The sequence below is a fragment of the Theropithecus gelada genome, chromosome 11, assembly GCF_003255815.1.
Source record: "Theropithecus gelada isolate Dixy chromosome 11, Tgel_1.0, whole genome shotgun sequence".
Classification (NCBI taxonomy): domain Eukaryota; kingdom Metazoa; phylum Chordata; class Mammalia; order Primates; family Cercopithecidae; genus Theropithecus; species Theropithecus gelada.
The window spans coordinates 113,187,208-113,212,876 of record NC_037679.1 but is presented as its reverse complement, the minus strand read 5'-3'; the positions used below and the strand labels follow the sequence as shown (position 1 = coordinate 113,212,876).

The window sequence follows — 25,669 nt, the reverse complement described above, 5'->3', positions numbered from 1 at the left end:
AAATGCATCTGATAATATAAATTCTGAATAAAAGGACAGAGCTACACAGAGAAAGCAAGAAGTCACTGCAACATTTGAAAACTATACTATCCCTTTCTCAGTGATTGATTCTAATCTCATACAAACTCTTCCAGAGCACAAAAAAGTAGAACATCTTCCAACTCATTTTCTGAGGCTGGACCAACCTTGCTATCAAAGCCAGACAATGACAGTCCAAGAGAATTACAGGGCAATTTCACTTTATTATCATAAATATCAAAGTCTTAAACGAAGCATCAGCAAACCCAATAGAATGATGTACAGATGATTTTAGGGGGGTGAAACTATTCTGTATGATACTATGATGGTGGATACATGCCATTTACATTTGTCAAAACCCAATGAACACACAACACCAAGAGTGAATCCTAACATACACTATGAACTTTGGGTGATAATAATGTGATCATGTAGGTACAATTGTAACAAATGTATCACTGCGGGGCAAGATGTCCACGGTGGGGGAAGGGGGAAGGGTGTGTGTGTGCGTGCGCCTAACAGAGAACTTTATGCATTTTCTACTAAATTTTGCCATGAACCTAAAAATGCTCTAAAAAATACAAACTTTATTAACTTGGAAAAAAGAGTACTTCATGACCAAGTTGGGTTTATCCCAACAATGTAAGGTTTACCATTAATGGTTTAGCATTAACAAGAGTATTAATGCAATTCAGGTAATTCACTGAATAAGAAAACTAAAAGAAAAAAATCATCTCAATGAATGCAGAACAAACAGTTGATAAAATTCAATACTTAAACTCATAATAAAAGTTCTTATCAAACTAGAAATAGAGAATTTCCTTCACCTGGAAATGATACCTTCCAAAAATCTTCATCAGATATCATTCTTAGTGTTGAAAATTAGAAGCCTTCATTTTTATGTCAGAGCTGTAGTTGCTCCTATCACTGTACTGGCAATACTAGCCAGCAACATGAAGACATGTAAGGATTGGAATGGAAAAAGATTAAAGGACTGGAAAGGAATTAAAACAAACAAACAAACAAACAAAAAACAACCTGTGATAATTTACAGAAGACTGACAAATAATTACACCAAAATTAAGAACTCTGTTCCTCTGTTCGTCAAAAGATCTCTTGGAATGTGAAGGTAAGCTACAATGTAGGAGAGTAAACTTGCCACACATATTATAGGCAAAAGATTATAATAAACAAAGAAATTCCCAAAATCAAATGCACATACTTTACAACTTCAATTACACTCCTATTTACAGATCCTAGAGAAGCTCTTCGACATAAAAAAAAATTCTATATTTTAAGCTGAGTATCACTTGCAGTGCTTATTCATCTTATTTTCCCTTATGTCTGACAAATGTTATACTCATTTGGCATTTAATTAAATTGTCATAATTAAAGAAATAAAACACACACTCGAAGATTTTCTTTTGGTTCTTACCATCACATATAAGTAGCATATAAGAAATATCATTTGACCCCAAGTTCATACTACTGCTACCTGCATAAACCAAACTGACTTGCATTGCACGGGCAATTTATATTATATAGATTATTTTAACCTGCCTCGCTCTTTCCAAAGAAACAAATCTGACCAAAGGACTGAAGACAAGAAAGTAATTGCTATTAATTATTCTTATCTATAAGCCTAGAGTCAAAAGCCTTTCCTAAATTATTTCCAGGTGGTTCTGGGAATTTGTAAAATCTTCCACTGCTGTTCTGCTTACTTTGTTGCCTATTAGGCAACTTTGTGGTTTAAAGATTATGAAATTTTGGTCTGGTTCATCACACAGTTTGAACTTTCAAAATGACTAACAGCAAAAAAGATTAAATATTTACATTAAAATATCTACTGTTAATACCAATGTAAAAAAAAAAAAAACTGTATGACTAAAAAACAGAAAATGCTAATCTGAAAATCTTGATCCTTAATTTTTTTTTTAAGTCCAGGTTCCAGCCTTAGATCTTTGAATTTTAGACTTGACAATAGTATTACTTAAATTAATTAAATCACTGTCCTTTAGTATTTGCATATATCATTCATGTTTTACATCTTTAAAGAGTTTACATTTGGAAAATGTCATTTCTAATTAAAAAAATAGTTAAAATATTCTGAAAAACCATAATGAAAACATGGAAGCTGCTAAATGAGTATGTATCTGCTTAGTATGTAAGCTACTAAGAGTTCACAATCTGTCTACCCAAATACCCTTTAAGGAGCACAGACAGAACCCAGAAATTCCTGGGCTATCCCCCACTCTTGGCCAAATGAGTCATGGCCTCTGTCTGTAAGTCCCAGGGTCACCTTTCTTTAGGAGTCTACTGACTCTCAATGCCCAAGTTAACTTGATCTCCAATTCTTCTCTCAACCCATCTACTGACCTGGCATTAACCCGACAGTAAGGCTTTGTTTTCTCCATCCCTGACCTACTGTCTACAGTCCACCTCTATCTTACAAACTTAACTACCTATGGAAATGGTGCTCCATAATTAGCAAACTCCTCTATAACCTCTACCTCTTTTCAAAGCATTACCTCAGTACCTTGGCTGCTAAGGACTTTCCCCCATCAGTTGTCCGACTGCATTCTCTCAAAGAACAGATATTTACTCCCTATGCCCCCAAGGTCCTTCAACTACCTGAGTCATCCATTCTCTTAATCCCAGAACCTTGTCATACCCATAACCTGGCACGTCTAAAATCACGACTTCAATGATCACACTGCAACACCAAACCTCCAACCTTGCCGTATACATGTTTAACTACTTCCCTGTGGGAGTTCTCTGGTCTTGGAAGAATCTCTATCCCAATTTATTAGATCAGTTTTTGCTCTACTTCCCTCCTTCCCAGCCTGAAGTCTAACAGTTCAACATTTCAACAAATCTATCCTACCCTAAACTCTCCTGCTCATCTGCCTTTCGCTGGATTAATCTAGAAAAACCCTTTGCGGCTTCAAGTTTTCATTTTCCCCGAGCTCCTACTGACCATGGGCCTCCCTCAAGATTCCATAAATACCCAACAAGTGTCTGCAATGCACCAGTGACACAGGATTTAAACACAGTGTATTTTAACAAACTGCTGACTTGTTTATTACAAAATATTACAAATGTTCAAAAGATATTTATTGAACATTTCCTAAGAACAGAAAGGCACTATTCTTAACTGCGAGAATTTAGCAGTAAAGAGGGTCTGAGGAGGTCCCCACTCTTGTGAGGCTCATAACACAAGGCAGGAAAAAAAAAACACGTAAGTGAACAAGAATTTGAATCAGTGGTAAGTGCTACAGGGAAAACAAAACAGGGTAACATGACAGCAAGTGTTTGGTCAGTGGGTGTTGGGTGTGGGCAGAACAGGGGAGGTCATCTACTTGAAAGACTTCTCAGAAGTACACTGAGACCTAAGATACCTTCCTCCATCCCCCAAAACAAAAGCAGTGAGGTCTATTTTGGACCTTAAACTGACACAGCCCCAGTGAAAGTATCAAACCAACTAAACAGGGCATCAAAAGAAAAAAACATAATAACCCTATTCTGCAGGAGTTAGGAATTAACAGTTTTAATAAAGAGGGTCATTGCACACATGTCCACATAGATTTCTATATAATCTAAGGAGTACATGTATGATCAGCAGTGTGTCCAGGATCAAGTGTAATCCCATACTTGAGACTGAAGAACTTAAACTTCAGCTGGGTTCAGTAATTTTTTTCAGCATGGACTTTACATGGATTACAAAAATGCCTCCATCTTCCACCTCTCCTTGTATCTACAACCTTGTACAATGTTAGTCTGCAACTCCTCCCATTCAAGGATGGAGTCCATTTCTCCACTTTTTGAATCTGAACTGATCTTGTGACTGTCTCTGGCCAAGATAAATCAGTAAAAGTGACACTGTCCCAGTTCTGAAACTAGGCCTCAAGAGACCCTTAGGTGCTTCTGCTCACTTGGGTGCATGCCTGTCTTCATCCCATAGCAAGCTGGGACTAGCAGAGGAAGCTGGAGCCTATTAGAGGAAGAGTTATTCCCATCACCCTGGATGAGGCCATCCTAGACCAGCCATGATCAGCAAAGCCTCTTACCTGACTAGCTGATCTCAGATAAGAGCAGGCCCCACAGAAACTAGAGAAAAAAACAAACTAGAGAAACTGCCCAGCCAACCCAGGAAAAGTATGCACAATAATATATAGTTACTGTTTTAAGCCACTGAGTTTTTGAATGGTTTGTTATAGAGCAATAACTGATACAGCAAGATTATAATGATTTACCTCTATTCAACTCTGATAATTTATCAATTGTCTCCATTAATGTTTTTGAGGAACTGAAACCAATAATTGTGAAATATTTCAACTTCAGGGTCATATTCTACAATGAGGCTTAAATAGCGGGTCAGAATGGAACTGGTATATACAGTAAAGACTCAAAACTCCATCAAAGGACTTTACTTCTCCTACCAATAATAATGTTTGTTTCCTTTCTAGAGCTTCTTTTAGAGAACCTGCTGAGAAAGGAATAGCAGTCAGACTTTCGTAAGAATAATGGAGGGGAGGATATTGTAAAAATCCAGATGACTAGGTGTGAAAGAACCTGAGATTCTTCTGTTAACAACAACAAAATAGTTCATTTCCTTTTATTTTCACCCTTCTTTTCTGATACACAATTTTTTCAGTGAACTATTTCTGAGAAATGCATCTACTTTTCCAAATTCTCAAAAGAATTTCATTTCTTTTTTTGCAGTCTTCCACCTTCTTCAAGAGTTTAAGTAATTAAGTTTTTGAAAGTAGGTATCATACATGTTACCTCCTCTTCTCATTCACCTGGGTAAGCACAAAAAGTTTACTGACTTGAACCGAACCAGGCCTGTCCTGTTTGCTACTCTGTGGGGTTGTCCTGAGAATCAAATGAGAAGAGAGGCTTCAGAAGGAACGTGACCTGCTAGGCCCATCACCCACACGTAATCTCAGCCTACTGAAGCTACTATTGGTCATGGGCTCTGCCTGTTTCAGCCAGCAGTGTGTGCCTAAGCATGCCTAATCTCCAGCACCTTTGCAGAGCCTGAATATTAATACATTTAAAATAACTTCATGGACATGGTGGCTCACACCTATAATCCCAGCACTTTGGGAGGCCGAGGCAGGCAGATCACTTGAGGTCAGGAGTTCGAGACCAGCCTGGCCAATATAGTGAAACCCTGTCTCTACTAAAGATACAAAAATTAGTCAGGCGTGGTGGTGGATGCATGTAATCCCAGCTACTCAGGAGGCTGAGGCAGGAGAATTGCTTGAACCTGGGAGGCAGATGTTGCAGTGAGCCAAGATTGTGTCACTGCTCTCCAGCCTGGGCAACAGAATGAGTCTCCGTCTCAAAATAAATAAATAAATAAAATAAAATAAAATACTTCAAAAGCTGGGTGCAGCTGCTCATGCCTATAATCCCAACACTTTGGGAGGCCAATGCAAGAAAATGGTTTGGGCCCAGGAGTTCAAGATCAACCTGGGCAACACAGTGAGACCCCATCTCTAAAAAAAAAAAAAAATTAGCTAGGCGTGGGGGCACATGCCTTGGTCCCAGCTACTCAGGAGGCTGAGGCAGAAGAATCGCCTGAAGCCAGGAATTCAAAGCTAAGGTGAGCTCTGATCTCGCCACTGCACTCCAGCCTGGGCAACAGAGTGAGACCCTGTCTCTAAAAATAAAATGAAACATTTCAAACCTGTTTAATTATACAGTTGCAATCCCAATTTTCTTTTCTTTCTTTCTTTCTTTTTTTTTTTTTTTTTGAGACAGAGTCTTGCTCTGTCCCCCAGGCTGGAGTGCAGTGGCACAATCTCGGCTCACTGCAAGCTCCGCCTCCTGGGTTCACGCCATTCTCCTGCCTCAGCCTCCCGAGTAGCTGGGACAACAGGCACCAGTCACCACACCCAGCTAATTTTTTTGTATTTTTAGTAGAGACGGGGTTTCACCATGTTAGCCAGGATGGTCTCGATCTACTGACCTCGTGATCCGCCTGCCTTGGCCTCCCAAAGTGCTGGGATTACAGGCTTGAGCCACCGCGCCTGGTGCAATCCCAATTTTCTTATTCCTTCTTATTAATGACGAGGCATTCATTTCTTTTACTTCTCTCTCCACTATTCCCCTTTACTGATAATAAGTCATTCTGCAGTTAAATTCATTCATTTCCAAAAAAAAAAAGAAACTACAAAATATGTTTTTCAAACAGCAGCAACAACTTCAACTTCATTCAAAGTTTGTGTTTTCATAGTCACTCCTGGGTATACTATACCACATACTGCCTTTAGTATTGCCTCCTCATACTTCATTTCCACTCAGCTATGTAAGTGTCCCTAACGTTACCAACACCCTGAATTCTTCATTCCTGTAGAACATATTGAAGCTAAGTCCTGCCTTTTATCTGCAGCCCTAAACTTTCTCTTTAAGGAAAGCTCTCCTTAGTACCACGGTCTAGGCATTTCACAAAGAAACTGATTTCTAATTCCTAAGTCACAAGGCTTTCTTAAATAGAAAAAAGAAATACATATATTATTAAGTGAATGCTATACTGTCAACAAATACTCATTGACTTATGTGTAACAGTTCCTACTTTCAAGAGGTGTAAAATCTATTTGAGAGGAAGATTAAATGATCACATTTCTAAACCACTATGAGCAGGCCATGCATTTTAAGTTGTTTTTCAGCATAAATGACATTGAGGCATATTCTCGTTGAATCCCAATGGCATAAACTTGGAAAACATATACCTACGTATTTTACCTCTTTACTTAATGTTTCACAGCTTTTCAAAGTTTGTTCATATAAATTAACTCACAGCATCATAAGTCTATAAAATGGTCAAGACAAGAATTATCCCCTCCATTTTATGTGAGAGAAAACTGGTATATAACAGTATCAATTTTATCAAAGTAATACAGCTAACTAAGGTAAGAGAGTCAAAGTCTAACCCATTGCTACTTTCCACTTCACAATTCTTAGTGCCCACAGGCTTGTGAAGATGTACTTTGTGGTCACAAAACAGAGAGCATATTCCTATTGGCAACTCTAACTGGTCGAAGGTATATTATGTTCTAACTGCCTAAGTGGGTGCACACTAACTCCTAATTGCCTAAGTGGGTGCACACTGGGCTTTCCACTGGGTTGCAGGAGAAAATATTTAGTACCTCTGTTTACACTTAGTTTTAAATAAAAATAAGAAAATACAGCTTTACTAATATGTAAGACACAGACTGACAGTAATACATGTATATAATTTCTAAACAAATACATGTATAATATTCATACTTGAGGGTGTATACTCAAAAACTTTTTATTTGTAGGAGTGCACAACCAAAATATTTTCGAGATGTCTACTAAGCTAACTGGCCTTAGACATCAAAAATACAAATAAATACCTAACATAAATCACTAAGAAAAATAACTCAATAGAAAAACACAGAAAATATCTGAAACAGGAAATTTACAGAAGAGATTCAAATGGGCAATAAATATTGAAAAGGATGCCACGCATGGCTGAAATCAGGAGCATGTAAATTCAAACAAGAAGATACCATTTTTGCCCATTGTACTAGCCAAAACTTAACTACAGTAATACCAAGTGCTGGCAAGGAGACAAGTAAGGATAAATAAATAAGACTTTTTGGAAGAAAGTTGCCTAACAGTAAACCAAATAGGAAAACCAGAAATTAATCTGAATGTGATTGGCAAATGTCTCCCATGATTTGGCCAACCCTAATTCTCAAAGGAGTTTAAGAAGTGAATGTATTGTCATTTGGGGCTTTTTGAATCATTATGCAGTTTTGCACAATGTGTCATATTATTACTTCTGTAGGTTTTTTGCAGCTCTACAGACTTATTAAAAAATATTATTTTTCAATCTGACAATTATGCATTTAAGCATTTCCAATGTTTTGAACTCCACTTACGGGGTTTAGCAGGATCTTACTACAACTTAACAAAGCTAAACTATAAATACAGCCTATTTCAACAATTCTACATCTAACAGCTATTTTATAAAAATATTTGCATGTGACCACAAAGATTATGTTTAAATTTGTTCACTATCACACTTCTAGGAATTGGGTGGGGGTGGGGGGCGGAAATAGGAAAAAACCTCAGTGTCCAACAACAGGAGTATAACAAAACATTAAGGCACGTTTTACAGTTATTGAAAGAATGGTACTGACCTTCAACCAGTACTATGAAAAGACCTAAGATATTTATTGTATAAAAAGTTAAAGAAGAGTACATATAGGACAATTCCATTCTTGTTAAAAAATTTACATATATATAAGTATGTACATGCAAAGAAAGAAGAGTAGAAGAATGGACCCTAAACTACTGATACTTATTATAACCTCGTAGGGAGCAGAGTATGGGGTAGAAGGGAAAAATCATAAAAGAGGACTTTATGCTACTGCATCAAGGAGTAGGAATATCTTCCTATAAGTCCTCTTGGAAGGCAGAGGGCTATAGTGCTACTCTTATCCAAATACTGCCACTGATAATAACTCCTAATAATCATAGAGTTAATCCAAAAGTCAAATTGACAGTTCAGTCAAGCACATAAAATCTCTGTCTCTCTCCCTCCTCTCTCTCTCTCAGACACACCCTTCACACAAATACATACGTATGTGAGATATCTGTCTACACACTCATATAACCCAAGGCACTACTATCTTGATCACTAGCATAGGTACTTTGATCCTCATGTTTGAACTCTGCTACAGTTGTGTCATTCATCAGTGGGAAACAGCAGTCCTGGTGTAAAACATGGGTATTGTGCAAAGTAATCTAGTCTTAAGATACCAATTATTTATATCTTTTACTACCAACTATATTAACTGTCAATGTGAAACTGGGATAAACTGAAGTTTAAGAGTCAGTTTACTCAGGTATTCAAATGGTTTTAAAGTATTTGGGCTAGCATTCAAGTTCATGACTTCCTTTGATTTTCTAAGTTTGTGACTTTATGATAAAATTAACAGATATTAAATTAGTAATGGTAAATACACCAGTATATCCACTTCCTCACCTAAATCCCTGCATATGTCACTAGCTTATCACAATATGCTTTCCCACTGATCCAGAAGTTGGTCTCCAAAATCTTCTGAATACAGTACTTCAAACAGCTATCACTAAACAGAGTTGCAATGCTGGCTGAAACTTAATTTATCATTCTGGTTGTCCATTACATTATGTCCCACACTCCGTGTATTTGCACCCCTGTGCAGCTCTCCTCCCACTTTTGACTTTGACTTACATCAACCAGGACCACATGGGCAAGCATGATACAAGCAGAAGTTTTGTAAGTGCCTGAAAACTGTGGTCTGTTCTCCTAGGATAATTCCTCTTAGAAGCCAACTGCCACACCATAAAGAAAACTTGAGACAGACTAACTGATGAGAGGCCACGAGGAGAGACGCTGGTGTTTGTTCCAGACCCATGACCTCAGTTATATATACTGCATGGAACTGAAGACCAGTACAGCTGAGCCTAGTCAACTCAAAGAAAAGTGAGAAATTGGAAATCATCATTGTTTTAAGCCACTGAGTTCTGGGGTAGTTCTTTATGTAGACATGCATAACTGAAGGACTAATCTGTGTTTCAAACCATCTGAATCTCTAGTAATAATCCACACAGACTCTCTATCAGTTACCTTTTAAATTTCATCTATTCAGTCAGAAGCACTTATTGCAGTTATGGAGAAATGAAGGCACTTTCATACATTCTCATATGTTCTCAAGTGAGAACAAATCTGCACAAATTTTCTAAAGGGCAATTTGGCAAATGTTAAGTAATGAACCATCTAAAAGGCTCATGTATTTTCTCAATTCCAATTCTATAAAATAGACATGCATTCAAGAGTATTCATATAAAAATTTTTCTCACAGCAAAAACTCATAAACAACAAAGCCACCTGGAAGTGGAGGACTAAATACCATGTATTCCTAAAACAGAACATCATAGTTATTAAAAATCTTCTACTGAATAAATATACAATAAGGATACTAATACAGCTAATGAAAATAGGATTTGACACAGTATTATTAATAGCAATAAGACTCAAATCTTTAAAAATATATATACTTATAACTGTCAATGTGAAACATTATATATGCATAATATGCGCATATGTGCCGCATACATAATTGTGCATAATTGTATGTATAATTGTATATAATACATGCATATATTATGCATATACAATACATAACTATATATGCAGCATGTATGCATATAATTGTACACAATAAGGTTTGCATATGTAATTATGCAAACCTGCCAAAATATTAGTAGAAATTCTCTCTGCATAACAGGACTGTGAATGATTTTTATTTACTCCATCTTTATACTCCTTAGTATTTTCCAAATGTTCTATAATAAAAATGAATTGCTTCTATAAGAAAAAAAACTTAACATTATAAAACAGGTTAAAAAGAAGCATATACACTAAATGTACACTTTTATTATTTGATTTGGAATCATTCTGTGGTATTTCTTCACTAACTTTAAAAAAAATGCCATCAAGCAAGTGCCTGCAAGGTGCAGAAAAAAGGAAATCCTCATACATTGTTGGTAGGAACATAAAACAGTGCAGCCATTATGGCAAACAGTATGGAGGTTCCTCAAGAAATTAAAAAGAGAACTACCATATATGATCTACAATCCCACTTCTGGGTGTATACCCAAAAGAAATGAAATTGCCACCTCATAGGAACATCTGCGCTCCCATGTTCACTGCAGCATTACTGGCAATAGCCAAAAGAAGGTAATAACCTACATGTCCATCAAGAGATGAATGGATAAAGAAAATATGATGGAATATTATTCATCATATTCTTGTAAAAAATAAGACCTTGCCTTTTGTGACAACATAGATAGAACTGGACATTACGTTAAGTGAAATAAACCAGACAGAAAGAAAAATACTGCATGATCTTACATGTAGAAGCTAAAAAAAATTTTAAAGTAAAACACAAAAAAACAAGAGTAGAAATGAGGGGGGATGGGAATATAGAGATCAAAATGAGTAGAGTTGCAGTTATAGAGGACGAATAAATTTAGAGACTACAGTAGAGACTGAGATAATGTATTGGATACTGGAAATTTGCTGATCGAGTAGATTATAGGTGGATATGTTAATGTGCTTGACTACTGTAACCATTTCATTACGTACATCAAAACATGTATACCTTACATATATACACTAAAAAGCTATTGCTATCAGACTATATCTATATTGTGATAGAACAGAATAGCTTTTTCAAAATAAATATGGATGAATTTTCCACAGAGAAAAAATTCACATTAATTTTAACATGTTATATAATTTCTTTATATTGTGAAAATTGGGCAAGGACTTCTTTATTTCTTTTCAAAATTTTGTCATACTGCCCTATTTTACTGAGTTTTATATTTTATGTTGAATAACTTTGAAAAAAATTGTTTTAGAGATGGTGTCTCGCTCAGTTGCCCAGGCTGAAGTGCAGTGGCATGATCATAGCTCACCTCAGCTTTGAGTTCCTGGGCTCAAGCAATCCTTCTGCCTCACCCTCCTGGGTAACCAGGACTACAGGGGTACACCACCATGACCAGCTAATTTAAAAAAACATTGTTTTTTGGTAGAGATCAGGGGTCACACTATGTTGCGCAGGCTGGTCTTGAACTCCTGGCTTCAAAGAATCCTCCTGCCTCGGCCTCCCAAACTGTTGGGATTACAGGTGTGAGCCACTGCACCTGGCCTTAACATTGAACAATATGCAACTTCAACCACTTTAGCAAAATTTGGAATTTTCACCTCAGAGGCAAACTTTTTTAGAGCATATCTATTCAAAGAAACAATATATGTAAAGAATCCAAGTTACTTGGAAAGGATAGGGAACAAAAACCACTCCCCAGGTAGACAGCATCATAGCAAGCAAGCATTGGCAACATTACTCAAGCAGTGACACTGTCTAGGAATTACTCTTCAAGTGGCCAGTAATTTCAGAAGCACCAACGAGAATCCCTGGCCTCACCTAGCAGGGTGAAGTTTCCACCATAGTGAAGTTCTACTGCCACTTGTGCTATATTGGTTTCTTCAAACTCACTTGCTCAGGACAGCCAATCTAAGACTGGCTTCTACTCATTCTTCCTCAAAATTCAGCACTTTCTCTTAATCCTCCCTGGTCCTGGCCTGAACCATCCTGAACAACTTCAACTATTCCTTCTGCAACGCAAGGCAAAAGGCTTCCTTGAATATCATTGGTACCATTACTTCTTTTCTCAGAAGTTTACAGATGCTCAGATTCATTGTCTCCCTGGCCTTTAGGCATTTTACACTGTATTATAAGAAGACCTCTGATCTTCAGTCTTTCATATCTTGACTTCCAGTGATGAACTGGGCCTTCCTCTCTAACTAGATGTTTCTGGATGGCTTGCCAATATTAGGGCCTTGGCTCTAGCTAAGGACAGACAATGACTGAAGACCAGCAGGCCAGTATCTATTCTAGGAACAGGCATGTGATCCAAGGTAGTCAAAAGTCCTTGTCCAACATTTTTTTATTTGCAACTAGAGAAAAAAAACTTACATTTTAGGTTAAAAAGCTAAACGGGTATAATTTGGGGCAGCATGTAACCATTTTTCTGGTTAAAGAGAAGCTTTCTGTGGGGGGGGAAAAAAAAGCCGGTGAGGAAGAGCCTTGAAGAATTTTCTTGCGTCACTCTTGAAATTAGTGTGAAAACAGTTTCCTGGCTGGGCACGGTGGCTTATGCCTATAATATAATCCCAGCACTTTAGAAGGCCAAGGCAGGTGGATCACCTGAGGTCAGGAGTTGGAGACCAGCCTGGCCAAACACGGTGAAACTCCCATCTCTACTAAAAATACAAAAAAATTAGCCGGGCGTAGAGGCAGACACCTGTAATCCCAGCTACTTGGGAGGCTGAAGCAGGAGAATCACTTGAACCCAGGAGGCAGAGGTTGCAGTGAACCGAGATTGAGTCATTGCACTCCAGCCTGGGCAACAGAGACTGTCTTCAAAAAAAAAAAAAGAAATAGTTTCCTTTTTGCTTATACTAGTTGGCTTTGGGTCAGTGACGTTTACAAAAACAAGAGTTGTGACTAGATGACAAACGAGAAGAAAAAAATGCCCTGGGATGTTCAGATTTAGGTAAAGAGGCTTGCTTTTCTTACAATTTGTTTTAGAGCTTCATTTCAAACACTTAATTGTCTATTACGTTCCAGGCACTGGAAGCATAAAGATGGCTACAGTATAAGACTATCTCTGCCTTCAGAGAACTAATAGTCCGAAAGATTCTCTTGGGTGTGGGTGGCTTCCTGGCCACTTTGGAGAATTCCTAAGTAGTTCAGAGGACATTCCTTAGTGGCCAAGATGTTCCCACAGTGGCTCTGAAATGTCTATCATCTGTACCTCATGAGGACCACCTTATTTCTTTTGGGTTTCTACTGGACCCACTGATTTCAGTATTTTAACATTTAGTCTACATTCACTTCTTGCATACTAATCAAGATAGTACAGACTTCAGTAATATAGTATTTCCTTGTTTTCCTGAAAACAAAGTAGACTTAAACAGTAGACTTTTTCCTTAGAGGATTTATGTGTAGTCTAACATACTATAAAATGTACTTATTTATTGTTTACTTTATCTGACATTCTCTCCCCCATCATTCCACTCCCCAGACGTGCAGAATTTTTTGGTTTATTTCATTTACTGATATATACTAATCACTAAGGCACACAACTATGAGTTCAAAATGTATTCAAGAGAATTGAAAGAATACATGAGTGAGTGACTAATTGGAAGACCTTGCCACTGGAACTCAGAAAATCATTAAAATCAGTTGGCTAAACATTGTTATCTAGTGGATGATGAAGAGCAGCTTCTGCAGCAGCTTTCTCCTTTGTATAAATTGCCATACCATACCAACCCATCCCCCAAGTCTCTCTCTAGATATGGCAATGCTTTCACTTAGGTTGTGGTCCAATCTCAAGACCAGGAGGCTATTTATTCTTCATCTTTCCAGTGACTTTACACTGCTCTATTCTAATCCACTCTGCAGGGGTTCAGAGCTTAACTGTGAGAAAGGCCTCTCCCAGTAACCCCCACAATGGGCTAAGGCCTTTCAATATATGTAGTCAAAACATTAGATATTCTTCATAGCATTTATGACAGTCTATCTTATATATTTGTATGATCATTGTATTACTAGCTCCCCCACTAATTCAACGATAAAGTTCTTAAGAGTAGTGTCCATGTCTGTTTCATTCATAAAGCTTAAAGCACTTGGCACACAGAAAATATTCAATAAGCATTTGTTGAATGAATAATTAGATGGATGAATATGAAATTCCCAGCCTGAATCTATAAATAGGTAGATAGTCATTTAGGTAGCTGAGATAGGATAAGGGAGTGGGTTGTGTTTGCTTTTTATGAGGGGAGTAAGAAGATAATGTCAGGAGTCCTTTGTGAAAGTCGGATTTTAGCCACCTAAAATGCTATGTCCTCTCAAACAGCTCAAAAACCAAACCATCATTAACATGTCCACCTGGGGCTCCCCCTCCCACACCTACTCCTTTATTCCAGTCAAGGGTCTCATCATCATTCTTGTAGCCATTCAGACACAAAGGCTTTGAGTAGCTTTTGACCTCTTTTTTTCTGTTAACCTCCTTGCCCAGCAAGACTCCTAAGGCCTGTCAACTCCTCTTTAACATCTTTGATCAATGGCCTCTTTCCATTCCTGCTGCCACAAACTTGGTTCAAGTAACTACCCAATTATGGCAACAGACTCAGAAATGCTCCCCTTGATTTCCAGGTTTGCTCCTGTCCAATCCATGCTGCCTATATTAAAATCTCCCTAAAAACCTTCATGTTGTATAATTAACCCTATACTAAAATACATCTCCAAAGGCTTGCCCAGAAAATAAAAACCTCAGCCTGACATTCAAAGCCCAGACACAGTATGGTTCCAAATAGCATTCCTAGACTCACCTCCCATCATCCTAGCATTTTCTACAGAATCATCACTAACAAGCATAGTTAGCATTGCTCATTACACATATTCACATATTATACATGTGCCCACCCCCATGAATGTATCCTGCCAGTCTTATCAACCCATCTGAAAGTGAATCCCATCCATACCCTCAGGCCTAGCTCAACTCCCACCTCTTCAAGTCTTTCCAGGACAGCCCAGCCGAGGCTGCCTCTTCCTCCTCTGAATTCTCACAACTCAAACTAGCATCATTATTATTTTTTTGTTTTGTTTTTGTTTGTTTGTTTGAGACGGAGTCTTACTCTGTCACCCAGGCTGGAATGCAGTGGTGTGATCTCAGCTCACTGCAACCTCTGCCTCCTGGGTTCAAGCGATTCTCCTGCCTCAGTCTCCCAAGTAGCTGGGACTACAGGCACCCGCCACCACGCCTGCCTAATTTTTGTATTTTTAGTAGAGATGGGGTTTCACCACATTGGCCAGGTTGGTCTCAAACTCCTGACTTCAAGTGATCTGCCTGCCTTGGCCTCCCAAGGTGCTGGGATTACAGGCATGAGCCACTGCGCCCGGCCTAGTATCATTTTTTTACACCTTTAACTTTAACTTGCATATACACATAACTTTCCACCCTTAACTTCATCTTATATTTATCTGTTATTTAAAAAAATGAAATGGTCACAACAAAACAGCATCTGCTAACAAATACAAAGAAATTCCATCTTGTATAGGACAGACAGGTCCTACGTAAAGCCCTGTCTCCAGGCCATCAACTATTCAACTCTTCAATACTTTCTTTTTGTATTGATCACATCCTCCTGCTTCCTAAATATAGGCCAGCTTTGGGAATAAGAAGAAGCAAAGGGGTCTATACAGATTAGGGAAGAAAAAAATCCCTTGACAAATCTAGAAAGTGTTCTTAAAATGCAACCACTTGAGTTGTGGGGATTCTTCTTTCTCCATCTTGATTAACTCCTTAAATAACCAGGAGCCAGCATCATTATCATTCCAGATACCACTTCTTTAGAGGCTGACTAGATGCTGGGCATTATACTATATCACAGGAAATACAAGGAGGAAATTGAGCAAACCTGGCCCTGAGCAGTGGTCCTGGGGCTAAAATAAAAAAGAATTCCACAACAAAGTCTACTGAGGCTGGAATCCTGACACCCCAACTTGAAAAGGAAAGAGACAACAACAACAAAAAAAAAGCTACTGTGAGGATTATAGGAGTTTAATGCTATGCTGAAGTGCCTAGCACTAAATAAGTCTATGTTCCCCACACCACCTCTCTGTTTTAATATACTGCATATTTCTCTCTACACTACAAACTCCTTGAAAGCTGAGATCATAGTTCGTAGTTGTTTTATACCTAATGAATCAGCATAAAGTGCTTCATACATGTAAGGAATCACATATTAACAGCCCAAACCTCTTTTGTTATAAATATGGAAAAGAAATATAATGCCCACAAAGTGTTCTAAAGCCTTATGTAGTTCTAGTAATCACAATTTGGTTATATTATTACAGAAAGTACAAAACAGTTTTTGGCCAGGCGTAGTGGTAATCCCAGCACTTTGGGAGGCCGAGGTGGGTGGATCACTTGACGTTAGGAGTTCGAGATCAGCCTGGCCAACATGGCGAAACCCTGTTTCCACTAAAAATACAAAAAATTAGCTGGGCGTGGTGGCGGGCACCTGTAATACCAGCTACTTGGGAGGCTGAGGCAGGAGAATTGCTTCAACCTGGGAGGTGGAGGTTGCAGTGAGCTGAGATCATGCCAGCCTGGGCAACAAGAGTGAAACTCCGTCTCCAAAAAAAAAAAAAAAAAAAAGTAAAGTATAAAACAACTTTAAGTATCAAATATATAGTTAATATATTCTAATGTTTTTTATGGTAGTTATGCTAGATTCCCCATCTTCATTCATATTCTGAATTGTGAAAATCTGAAGAAACAGATTTTTCTCCTCACTTGCAACCCTAGTTTTGGTAAGTTTGGAATTAGCATACATTAGATTCAGCTATTGCAGATATTGAAACAAAACCTCATGCTCTGTTTGCATATCTAGGTTCAATTTCCAGAACTTAGAATTTTAAGTTAAAAAAAAGCAGTATGAAAACATAACCTTACAAAATTTGCATAGTTTTATACCCTGCAAATATTGTTTTGATCCCCAATCCTACAATGACCTTTAAATAATCAGAATAAAGTTTCTCACTATTCAGAGAGCCTTAAGATTTACTTGGCACTCTAAGTTAACCATATGAAAACTTTGAAGCACAAAGGAATAGTAAATAACACAACCATTTTAAGTTACCATGGCCTGTCATTACAGAATCATTAAGCAATATTTTCAAGGAGTAAGCAGAAAGCTTTATAACTCAAATGTGTAAGATTTTCTTCTGTGCTTTATGGGCTAAGTTATTTGCTTTCTAGTTAAGAATACGGAATATTTAAAGCCACACCTCATAAATTATAAAATTCACTTCATGTTAATTTTCAGCATTCTTCATAAAGATAACACCATAAATTAAGTTATAAAAACAATATGGAAATTCAATAATCAAACTCAAACTGTCTGTATTTACACACACCAACACACAGTAACATAATTAAGAGGCTGGCTAGCTTAAGGTACACAGAAAAATTACTTTACTCAGAAAAAAAGAATTAAATATCTTTAAAGATAAAGATTTCTGGCCAGGTACCATGGCTCATGCCTGTAATTCCAACATTTTGGGGGACCAAGGCAGGAGGACTGCGTGAGCCTAGGAGTTCAAGATCATGCTGGGCAACATAGGAAGACCCTGTCTCAATCAATCAATCAATCAGTCAGTCAGTAAAATTAGCCAGGCATGGTGGTACACACTTGTGGTCCCAGTTACTCGTGAGGCTGAGCTGGGAGGATCACTTAAGCCCAGGAGGTCGAGGCTGCAGTGTGTTGTGATGGAGCCCCTGCACTCCAGCCTGGACGACAGAGTGAAACCCCTCTCAAAAAAAAAAAATAAACAAGTAAGATTTTTCATATTTTACTGTTTTTTGGCCAAATGGATGTAAAGGAAAATATATTCTCTATATTATGTATTTTTTTATCTAGCTGCAAACTTGAATTAAAGAATGAATTTCAAAGTGTATAAAATAAACTGATTATCTAACTCAAACCTATACAACTCTTACTCAGATCAGGTCCTTTGCTAACAACAGCAATACTATCTGTTTACATGAAGATATGTATACAAACATTTTACAAGGAAACGTAAGCACAAAAAGCAGCAGAAGAAGGTACACACAACTCTGGCACTATATACTTCATACTTATCTGTAGTTGTCTACTCAAAGCTTAAAGAGAGAGGATAAAATAGTTAAGAAGGATAGAAAACCTAGCTTTCCATACTTCCAGCATCATTTCTTCTTGGCACTGTGAGTTCCCTGTTTTCCAGAATATTATAAATCCCAGAACAGGATAAAATTCAAAGAAATTTAGAAATGGAATTTAGAGGTTGTCTTTTCCAGGCAGCCTAATTTAAAGATGTGAAGACTGAGCTACAAAGTCGATAAGAAGGTAAGACCACAGTTCAGTTCCTATGACTTCCCCACTACAATCTTCTCCTTCTCTTACTACCTACAGAGGTGCAATTGTCAATAGCAAAATATAATCCAGAGATAAATTCTTTCTGGTAACCTGCCGTTTTTAACACCGACCAACATTTGTTCAGAAGAGGAATAATTTAAGAGTTACACGTATTTCACTTCAGAACGGAAGTAGAAACAACTCAAATTCTTTAGGTCTCCCTTCTTGCTGTAAGAACTTTCCAGAACACAGGATCAGGAATAGTCAAAGGGCTGACATGTCTTTCACTGGCGTTCCTGTCTTTCCACTTCCCATATGAACAAAATCCACCCCAATAACCCTGTAACCTCCTTTACATACAATTTGATCAGTAACCACCTTTCTTCATCTGAGAAAGAAACGACAATGAAAACCAACACTAAGCACTTTGCTACCTTAGACTCCTATCTTTCCCTCCACTCTGAATATTCTAAATATAGTTTATGTTCCTGGGGTTTCTCATCCTGCTGTCTTTGCAAACTGTAAGTTCCAAAAGCATGTTTCTGCTGTTTTATTATGTGTGTGACAATGGAAGTAGTAATTCTGACTACTTCATGAATGAATAATGTATGTGAAGGTACTCTAAATTGTAAAGTTTAAGATAAAAGTAGTACCTCTATCCTATTAGAATGATAAGTAACAATACAAACAAGTAAAAAGTTTCTAGGAAATTACAGCGTACATTAGGGATTTAACTAATCTTAACAGAAATTAATCTTCTGACATAACCCAGAAAAATAAAGCAGTAGCACCTAACATTCAGTACATCATACATTTATCAATGGTTATTTTTTTTAAAGTTTAATGAGTGATACGCTACACTATGCTCAATTTTAGGAGAAATTACTTTCATAACATTATAAATTATTTATTGCTACTTTTGGACATAATTATTGCCTATGAATACCAAAATGATTAAAACCTACAAGTTTAAAAATGTCTTTAAAGTAAAATTATTACAGCTTTCTTAATACTGTCTTAATTTTCCAGATAAACCTACTTAGGCATTAGACATGGCACTCAAATAAATTTCTAATTTGTTTAAGTAAACATAAAAGAAAACCTAATCAAAACGGCTCATAAAACAAAAGAAACTCACTCAATGTCTTCCTAACAGCTTAGTTCTAAATTAAAACATACATACTCAGCCCACACAGAGTAAGATTTTGTACTGTCAAATAAACATTCATCCAAGAATACATGCAAAGAAATTAAAATTTTATTGAAAATTCAAATGTTACCTCTGTTTTTATAAGATGAGCTAGGCTTAATGTACAGTAGTCAAAATTACATTGAATAAATGACCTGAAATGAAAAAACTGTTTTTCTTCACAAATATCATACTACTAGCTTGACAAAAAAAGAAGCATCCCTTTTCGTGGCAATACCAACTCACTTTAATTTAGGACGGAAATAACCAATAGAAAAATATGTGATGACTGCATTTCACTCAAGTATTTTTTTAGGCCTTCTAATAATGTATAGTATAATCTCCAAATAAAAGATTTCACCCAAAAATATTCACAGAAGGACTATACCATGAAACTATTCCATTCCTGTATCTTCTGCTTTCTCTATTTCTACATCCAAAAGCAAGCATTCCTAATACTTACAAAAAGCCCTTGATGTTTTATATAAGTATCTTTCTAAAAGATTAAAGAACCATACAGGTAATTATAATTTACTGGAAGTATATAACATGATCTTAAAAATGTCATAGTAAAAATAACTTTCTAGGCTCAATGAAATAAAGGTAACTTTAGCTAGGTATCTGTTATTGTTAATAAACAACTGAAATCTTAACCAAGTTTGGTATTTCAGTATTCTCTTTCATGTCTCAGTTTATTAAAATTAAACAACAAATAAGGTTAAACAATACAAACAAGCTCTTAGGTAAACAGTTTCTAATATAAAAACAAAAAGACAAAAACCACCTACATTTTTCCTTGGGGGATTAAAATTTTTCCTACATGATGTTGACCTCCAGCTTTGTATTTGTCTCCAAGTAGTACTAAGTTATTAAGTTTGAACAGAGATTAGTTTAATATTCTAAAGAATTGGTTTTAAGGTTGGGACTGACTGGTCATCTTTTCTCTCAAGCTCTATTAAAAGCCTTTTTTAAACAAACGTATCAATAAAACATCTTGACTTTAGACATATTTAAATAAACTGAAGCAAAAATACAAACAATGCTCCAATATCTGCTCATGAAATATTTAGTAATTATTTCTATTTTTACTCCCTGACCACCATTGTTTACCAAATTGTGCCTAGGTTTACATCACTTTTGCTGCCTGTAAACAGCCCTGGCTAAAATATATATGAATAAGGTTCACTTAAAAAAAAAAGATGTTCACGTAACTCAAAGTTTTTTTTTGTTTGTTATCTTTTAGCACAGATAATCAAAGATCAAAACTTTAAGTACCACATAGCTAATGACCAAAGAGTATAATCCTCTATTACCTAGGAATATACACAGAAGCACCAAAAAAAAAAAAAAAAAAAAAAAAGGTAATTGTAGTCATATTCTGATGAAGCTGGACTATTCCAAAAGAAAAAACTGAAAAAGATACAAAATGATTTTTAAAAGTGGCCATAAATGATCTTAATTTCCAAATCAATGAATCGATGAATATTCCAGGCAAATAACATTAGAAAACTAACAGTGCCATTTTTTCTCTCAAAATTCCAATACTATACAAAATAAAGAATACAGTCACCATTATATGATAAACCTTAGAAAATCACGATTAAGACTGAGCATACAACTATTCAGCTGAGGAGTAATCACAGCATTCTACTTACGAAAGAAAAAACGAAAGTCAAAAAACTCACTTTATATAGTATCTTGCACCTTCAAAAGTATATGCTTCTTCCCAGCCAGTAGGCAAATCTAAAACAATACATATATTACAATTAGTATTACTTCAATGATACCAAATAAGTCTCAATCAATTTTAATTATTCATTTTCATTTATTAGCTGTTTTAAGTAGATTACTAACCAAAAAAAAGTGTTGAGCTGCCAATACAATAGTAGATATCGTTTTTTGAAAAATAGCAATTCAAATTTAAAGCCATCAGAAAAATGTCCACAATATTAGAGATTATCTGACCTGAGTACACATTGTAATATATTAGGGTGGAGAGGAACTATGTTCTGGCATCCAAGAAAGCAAAGGGAGGCCTTCTAATCCCAGGTGAAACACTCATGAATGACTAGCAAAAAACCAAAACTGTGCGTAACAGGCAACGCCTGCCTCTTCTTGGGTATACTGTGTCTACTTAAGACCATTTTTTTCAGTTACACAAATGAATCCATCTAGGAAGTGTCACCGAAGAGAATGCAGAACTTCCTAAGTACTTAATTAGTGGAAAAGAAATGGCACCGAATACTTCCGTGTTTGTTTCTAAAAATTTGACTAAGAGATGTGAAGTTTCAAGTAGTAAAGTTGGGAATAATTCAGGTGAACAATGGTATCATTATGTGCTACATATTACTTATTAATGACAAGTTGTTTGGATTTCATCAAAATACCTCTTGGAAGTAAAAACAACTGATGTGTGTACAAAACCACAGAGTCCAAGCAAAATAAACCAAACCAGAAAAAAAAAAAAATAAGTGAAATCACATAAGAGAATAAAATTTTTCTGTGGCGTGAATGTTATCAAATCTGTGAGGGTAACTAGGACACATATTTATATCACACATATTTCCATAGGATAATTATTTAATCTCGTCTTTAATGAAATATCGTCTTTAATGAAATAAATCTGTTATTATCCATAAAAGCAAAGAGGCCATCAAAGTTGGAATATGCGTGTAAAACACCAGAAAGGTATATTGAAGCAAAAGCCTGCACCGGGGAATTGAGAAACATGACGGTGTATTAGTCAGAAATGCCTTAAAAATGTAACCTCATCATGCTTGCTACACCAGCCTTTCCTTTCTTCCTCCACCTTTTTGCAAATCTGGAGACATTAGTCACTTCAGTGAACTCCAGCATTTCACAGAGAAGCAGGTTTGTTCAATATCCTGGCAACTTTAACAGATTCACAGAATGTCAGAGTCGGAGAGAGTGTATCCCAGAGGCCAGCTCTGAGGACTGCTGAAACTGGCCTTGCCTTCGACCCAAACTGCTCTCAAACCTTTCCAATCACCAGCACTGGAGGCAGGCCAGTAAGAGAACACATGTTACATTTCAAAGACAAACAAGTTTCACAAATGTAAACAAAGAATGATAAAAGAAACCCAGACCAGCACAGAAACTACGAGGAGCCTTTTCTAGCTCCACTCACACTGAGCATTCAAACAAGCTCCCAAAGCCATCCGAGAGAGCCGCTTCCCCACGGACCCCCTCCAAACAGGGCCCGGTGCCCACACACGGGACACCCCCTCGCACGCCCACCGCCTCCTGGCAGTCTGTGCAACCTCCGTGCGGCTGGCGGGGACTTTAGATCCGGATCGCCAACAACTGAGGCTGCGAACGCCTCCTCCGGCTCCGGCTGCTCCTCCTGTGGCAGGAGGGAACGCGCCAAGCGTTTCCCGAGCCGCTCCCTGTCACAGAGCGGATCGCAGCACCCCCGAACTCCTCTCCTCCTCCTCCATCAACCACCTACCCACAAGTCCCACCTAAGAGGAGGAGGAAGCTGCACGGCAGGAGGCAGCGCTCCCGGGAGGAGGGGGAGGATGTGGTTACGTTATCCCGGCGGGCGAGCAGGGTCTGGGGCTGCAGGGAGGGGAGTGGGCAAGGACTGCCTAAAGGTTGCTGAGGAGCAAGACGGCAGCTGGGGGTGGCCGGGGAGTGAGTAGCGGCCGCGGAGGAAAAACTCAGGACTCCAGGTTTCAGGGATGGGAGGGTCGCCACTCCAGGGGCGCAAGGGTCGTCTAGGCTGGGATGGGGGAGAGGGCGCAGGAAGAGGGCGCCGTCTCCAAGTTATGATGAAAGGCTGAGAAGAAAGAGGCGCCCCGAGACTGGAGAGAACTCCCGGCGGCGGAGCCCCCGTGGCCCTTCTACCTGCGGCCGCCCCCTCCCGGCCTCCGCCCCGCCTCGCCTCGCCGCCTCCCGCGGCCCGCGGCACCGGGCAGGTTGCTGGGAGCCGGGCGGCCCGGGCTCTGCCGCCTCCTCCAGGCGGAGCCCAACTCCGTTCGGGCCCGGTGTTACCTGTGCTCTGCCGCCGGTGTCCGGTGACCACGGCCTCGCCGGTGACGGGGTGCAGCCAGGTGGTGCTCTTGGCCTCCTCGCTGCAGGGGTGAGAGAAGGGGCAGACACGGAGCGTGAGAGGGGACGCGGCGGCGAGCTGAGGGGCTGCAGGGGCACAGACCCGGGCTCTCCCCCATCTCGCCAGCCGCCCGCCTCCTGCCCTCCCGCCCCCGCGGGGCCCCCGTGTCGTCCCCGGCTCTTTACTTGATGAAGAAGACTCGGCCGCCCCTGGTGATCCCGTAAGTCCAGGACCGGGGCAGGGAGATCCACTCCAGGTTCAGATCCGCCGCCATGTCTGATCCCCAGCCGCCGCCGCCGCCTTCTCCTGCTGCCGCCGCGGCTGCCGAGGGAGGAGGGAACGAGCGAGCGAAGGGAGCGCGGAGCGAGCGCGGCCGGAGCGCGCCTCCCCGGCCCGGCGCGCCCCCGCGCGCGCCCTACCCCCTCGGGCGGTGCCCGCCCCGCCGCCCCGCCGCCCCGGCAGGGTCCGGCCCCCGTCACCGCCCCTCCATCCCCACGGCCGCCGGCCGGCTGCCCCGCCGCGCGCTCGGGGGATGGGCAAGCAGCGCCGCGCCCCAGACCCCTCCCTCGGGCCCCTCCCGCGTGCCCACCCCCTCCGCCGCGCGAAGGTTCCGGGATCGATTAAAAAAAAAAAAAACGCGTCCTGCCCCCAGGGCTTTGCCCGAAGGCTTCCCATCCCAGGGCGCGATCAAAGGGAGCCTAATAATGTCCGCGCCCTTGATTTCTCTGTCTTTCAAACAACAAAAACACAGCGTCCGAGCTTTGTTTTATAAGAGCTGTTGGAGAGCCAACAGATTTTTCCAATATATTTATCGTTTTAAAATGGAAAGCCGTTTTTATTAAAGCACACGAAAGGCTTTTCCTGTTTGTTTGTTGTGTGCCAGATATCAAAGGTTGGACGTGATACGTGGCCCCATGAAATATAACTGGATTTAGACCTGACAAAACAAGTTTTTTCTCTTCCTAGGCCCCTTAAGTCATATCTTATAAAATAAAAACTGTGCTTTTTCTGCTACTTGTTTTTAAAGATTCACTTATTATCAGTGTGGATTTTTACGTCCCCCTGTCTCCAATAGATTACAATAATAGCTTATTTTACGGAGTCCTTGTGACGGTGTACATTTTTAAATCTTCACAACAACTGTGTGTGTGTGTGTGTATATATATATAAACAATCTATAAAAATCCCCATTTTACAGATAGGAAAAATGAAGTTTAAAAACACAGTAGTTTGCCCAGTCATACTAATAACTGCCAAAGCCTGGATTCAAACTGGCTGTAGGATTTCAAAAGCATATTTGTATAACCTCCTTGCTGTACAAGCCTACTTTGTTTTATTGTGATTCACTTTATTGCTGTTTGCAGATATTTCATGTCTTACACATCGAAGGTTTGTGGCAACTCTGCATTAAGCAAGTCCTAGCACCGTTTTTCAACAGCGTTTGCTCGCTGCATGTCTTTGTGGCACATTTTGGTAATTCTCGCAATCTTCCAAACTTTTTCATTATTGTACCTGTTACAGTGATCTGTAATCGGTGATCTTTGATGTTACTGTTGGAATTGTTTTGAGGGCACCATGAACTGAGCCCATGTAAGACAGGGATCTTAATAAATGTGTGTGTTCTGACTGCTCCACCGACCACTGTTCCTCTGCCTCTCTGCTTCATCTTGGGCCTCCCTATTCCCTGAGATGAAACACTAATAATAATGGGCTAATATTGAAATTAGGCCAACCAGTAACCCTACAATGCCCTCTAAGTGACCAAGTGAGTGGAAGAGTTGCATATCCCTTACTTTAAATCAGAAGCTAGAAATGATTAAGCTTAGATGTATCA

At 39.0% G+C, this 25,669-nt stretch overlaps 1 protein-coding gene across 6 annotated transcripts in view; it reads right to left on the bottom strand.

Annotated features, from left to right (window-relative positions):
- Nucleotides 1–24,227, bottom strand: part of PLEKHA5 (pleckstrin homology domain containing A5) — a 250,338-nt gene extending 226,111 nt beyond the window's left edge. For 4 of the 6 annotated variants that reach the window (XM_025401931.1, XM_025401933.1, XM_025401932.1 and 1 more), the window contains exons 1-3: nucleotides 24,021–24,222; nucleotides 23,778–23,857; nucleotides 21,449–21,506 (exon numbers count right to left, since the gene is read on the bottom strand). In XM_025401931.1, coding sequence (XP_025257716.1) covers nucleotides 21,449–21,506; nucleotides 23,778–23,857; nucleotides 24,021–24,109 — 227 coding nt within the window. In that variant the 5' untranslated portion in view covers nucleotides 24,110–24,222. Of the gene's footprint in view, nucleotides 1–21,448; nucleotides 21,507–23,777; nucleotides 23,858–24,020 lie in introns of all 6 variants that reach the window. The other 2 variants (XM_025401935.1, XM_025401930.1) reach the window with 2 other exon arrangements.
- Between the last annotated feature and the right edge of the window lie 1,442 nt (nucleotides 24,228–25,669).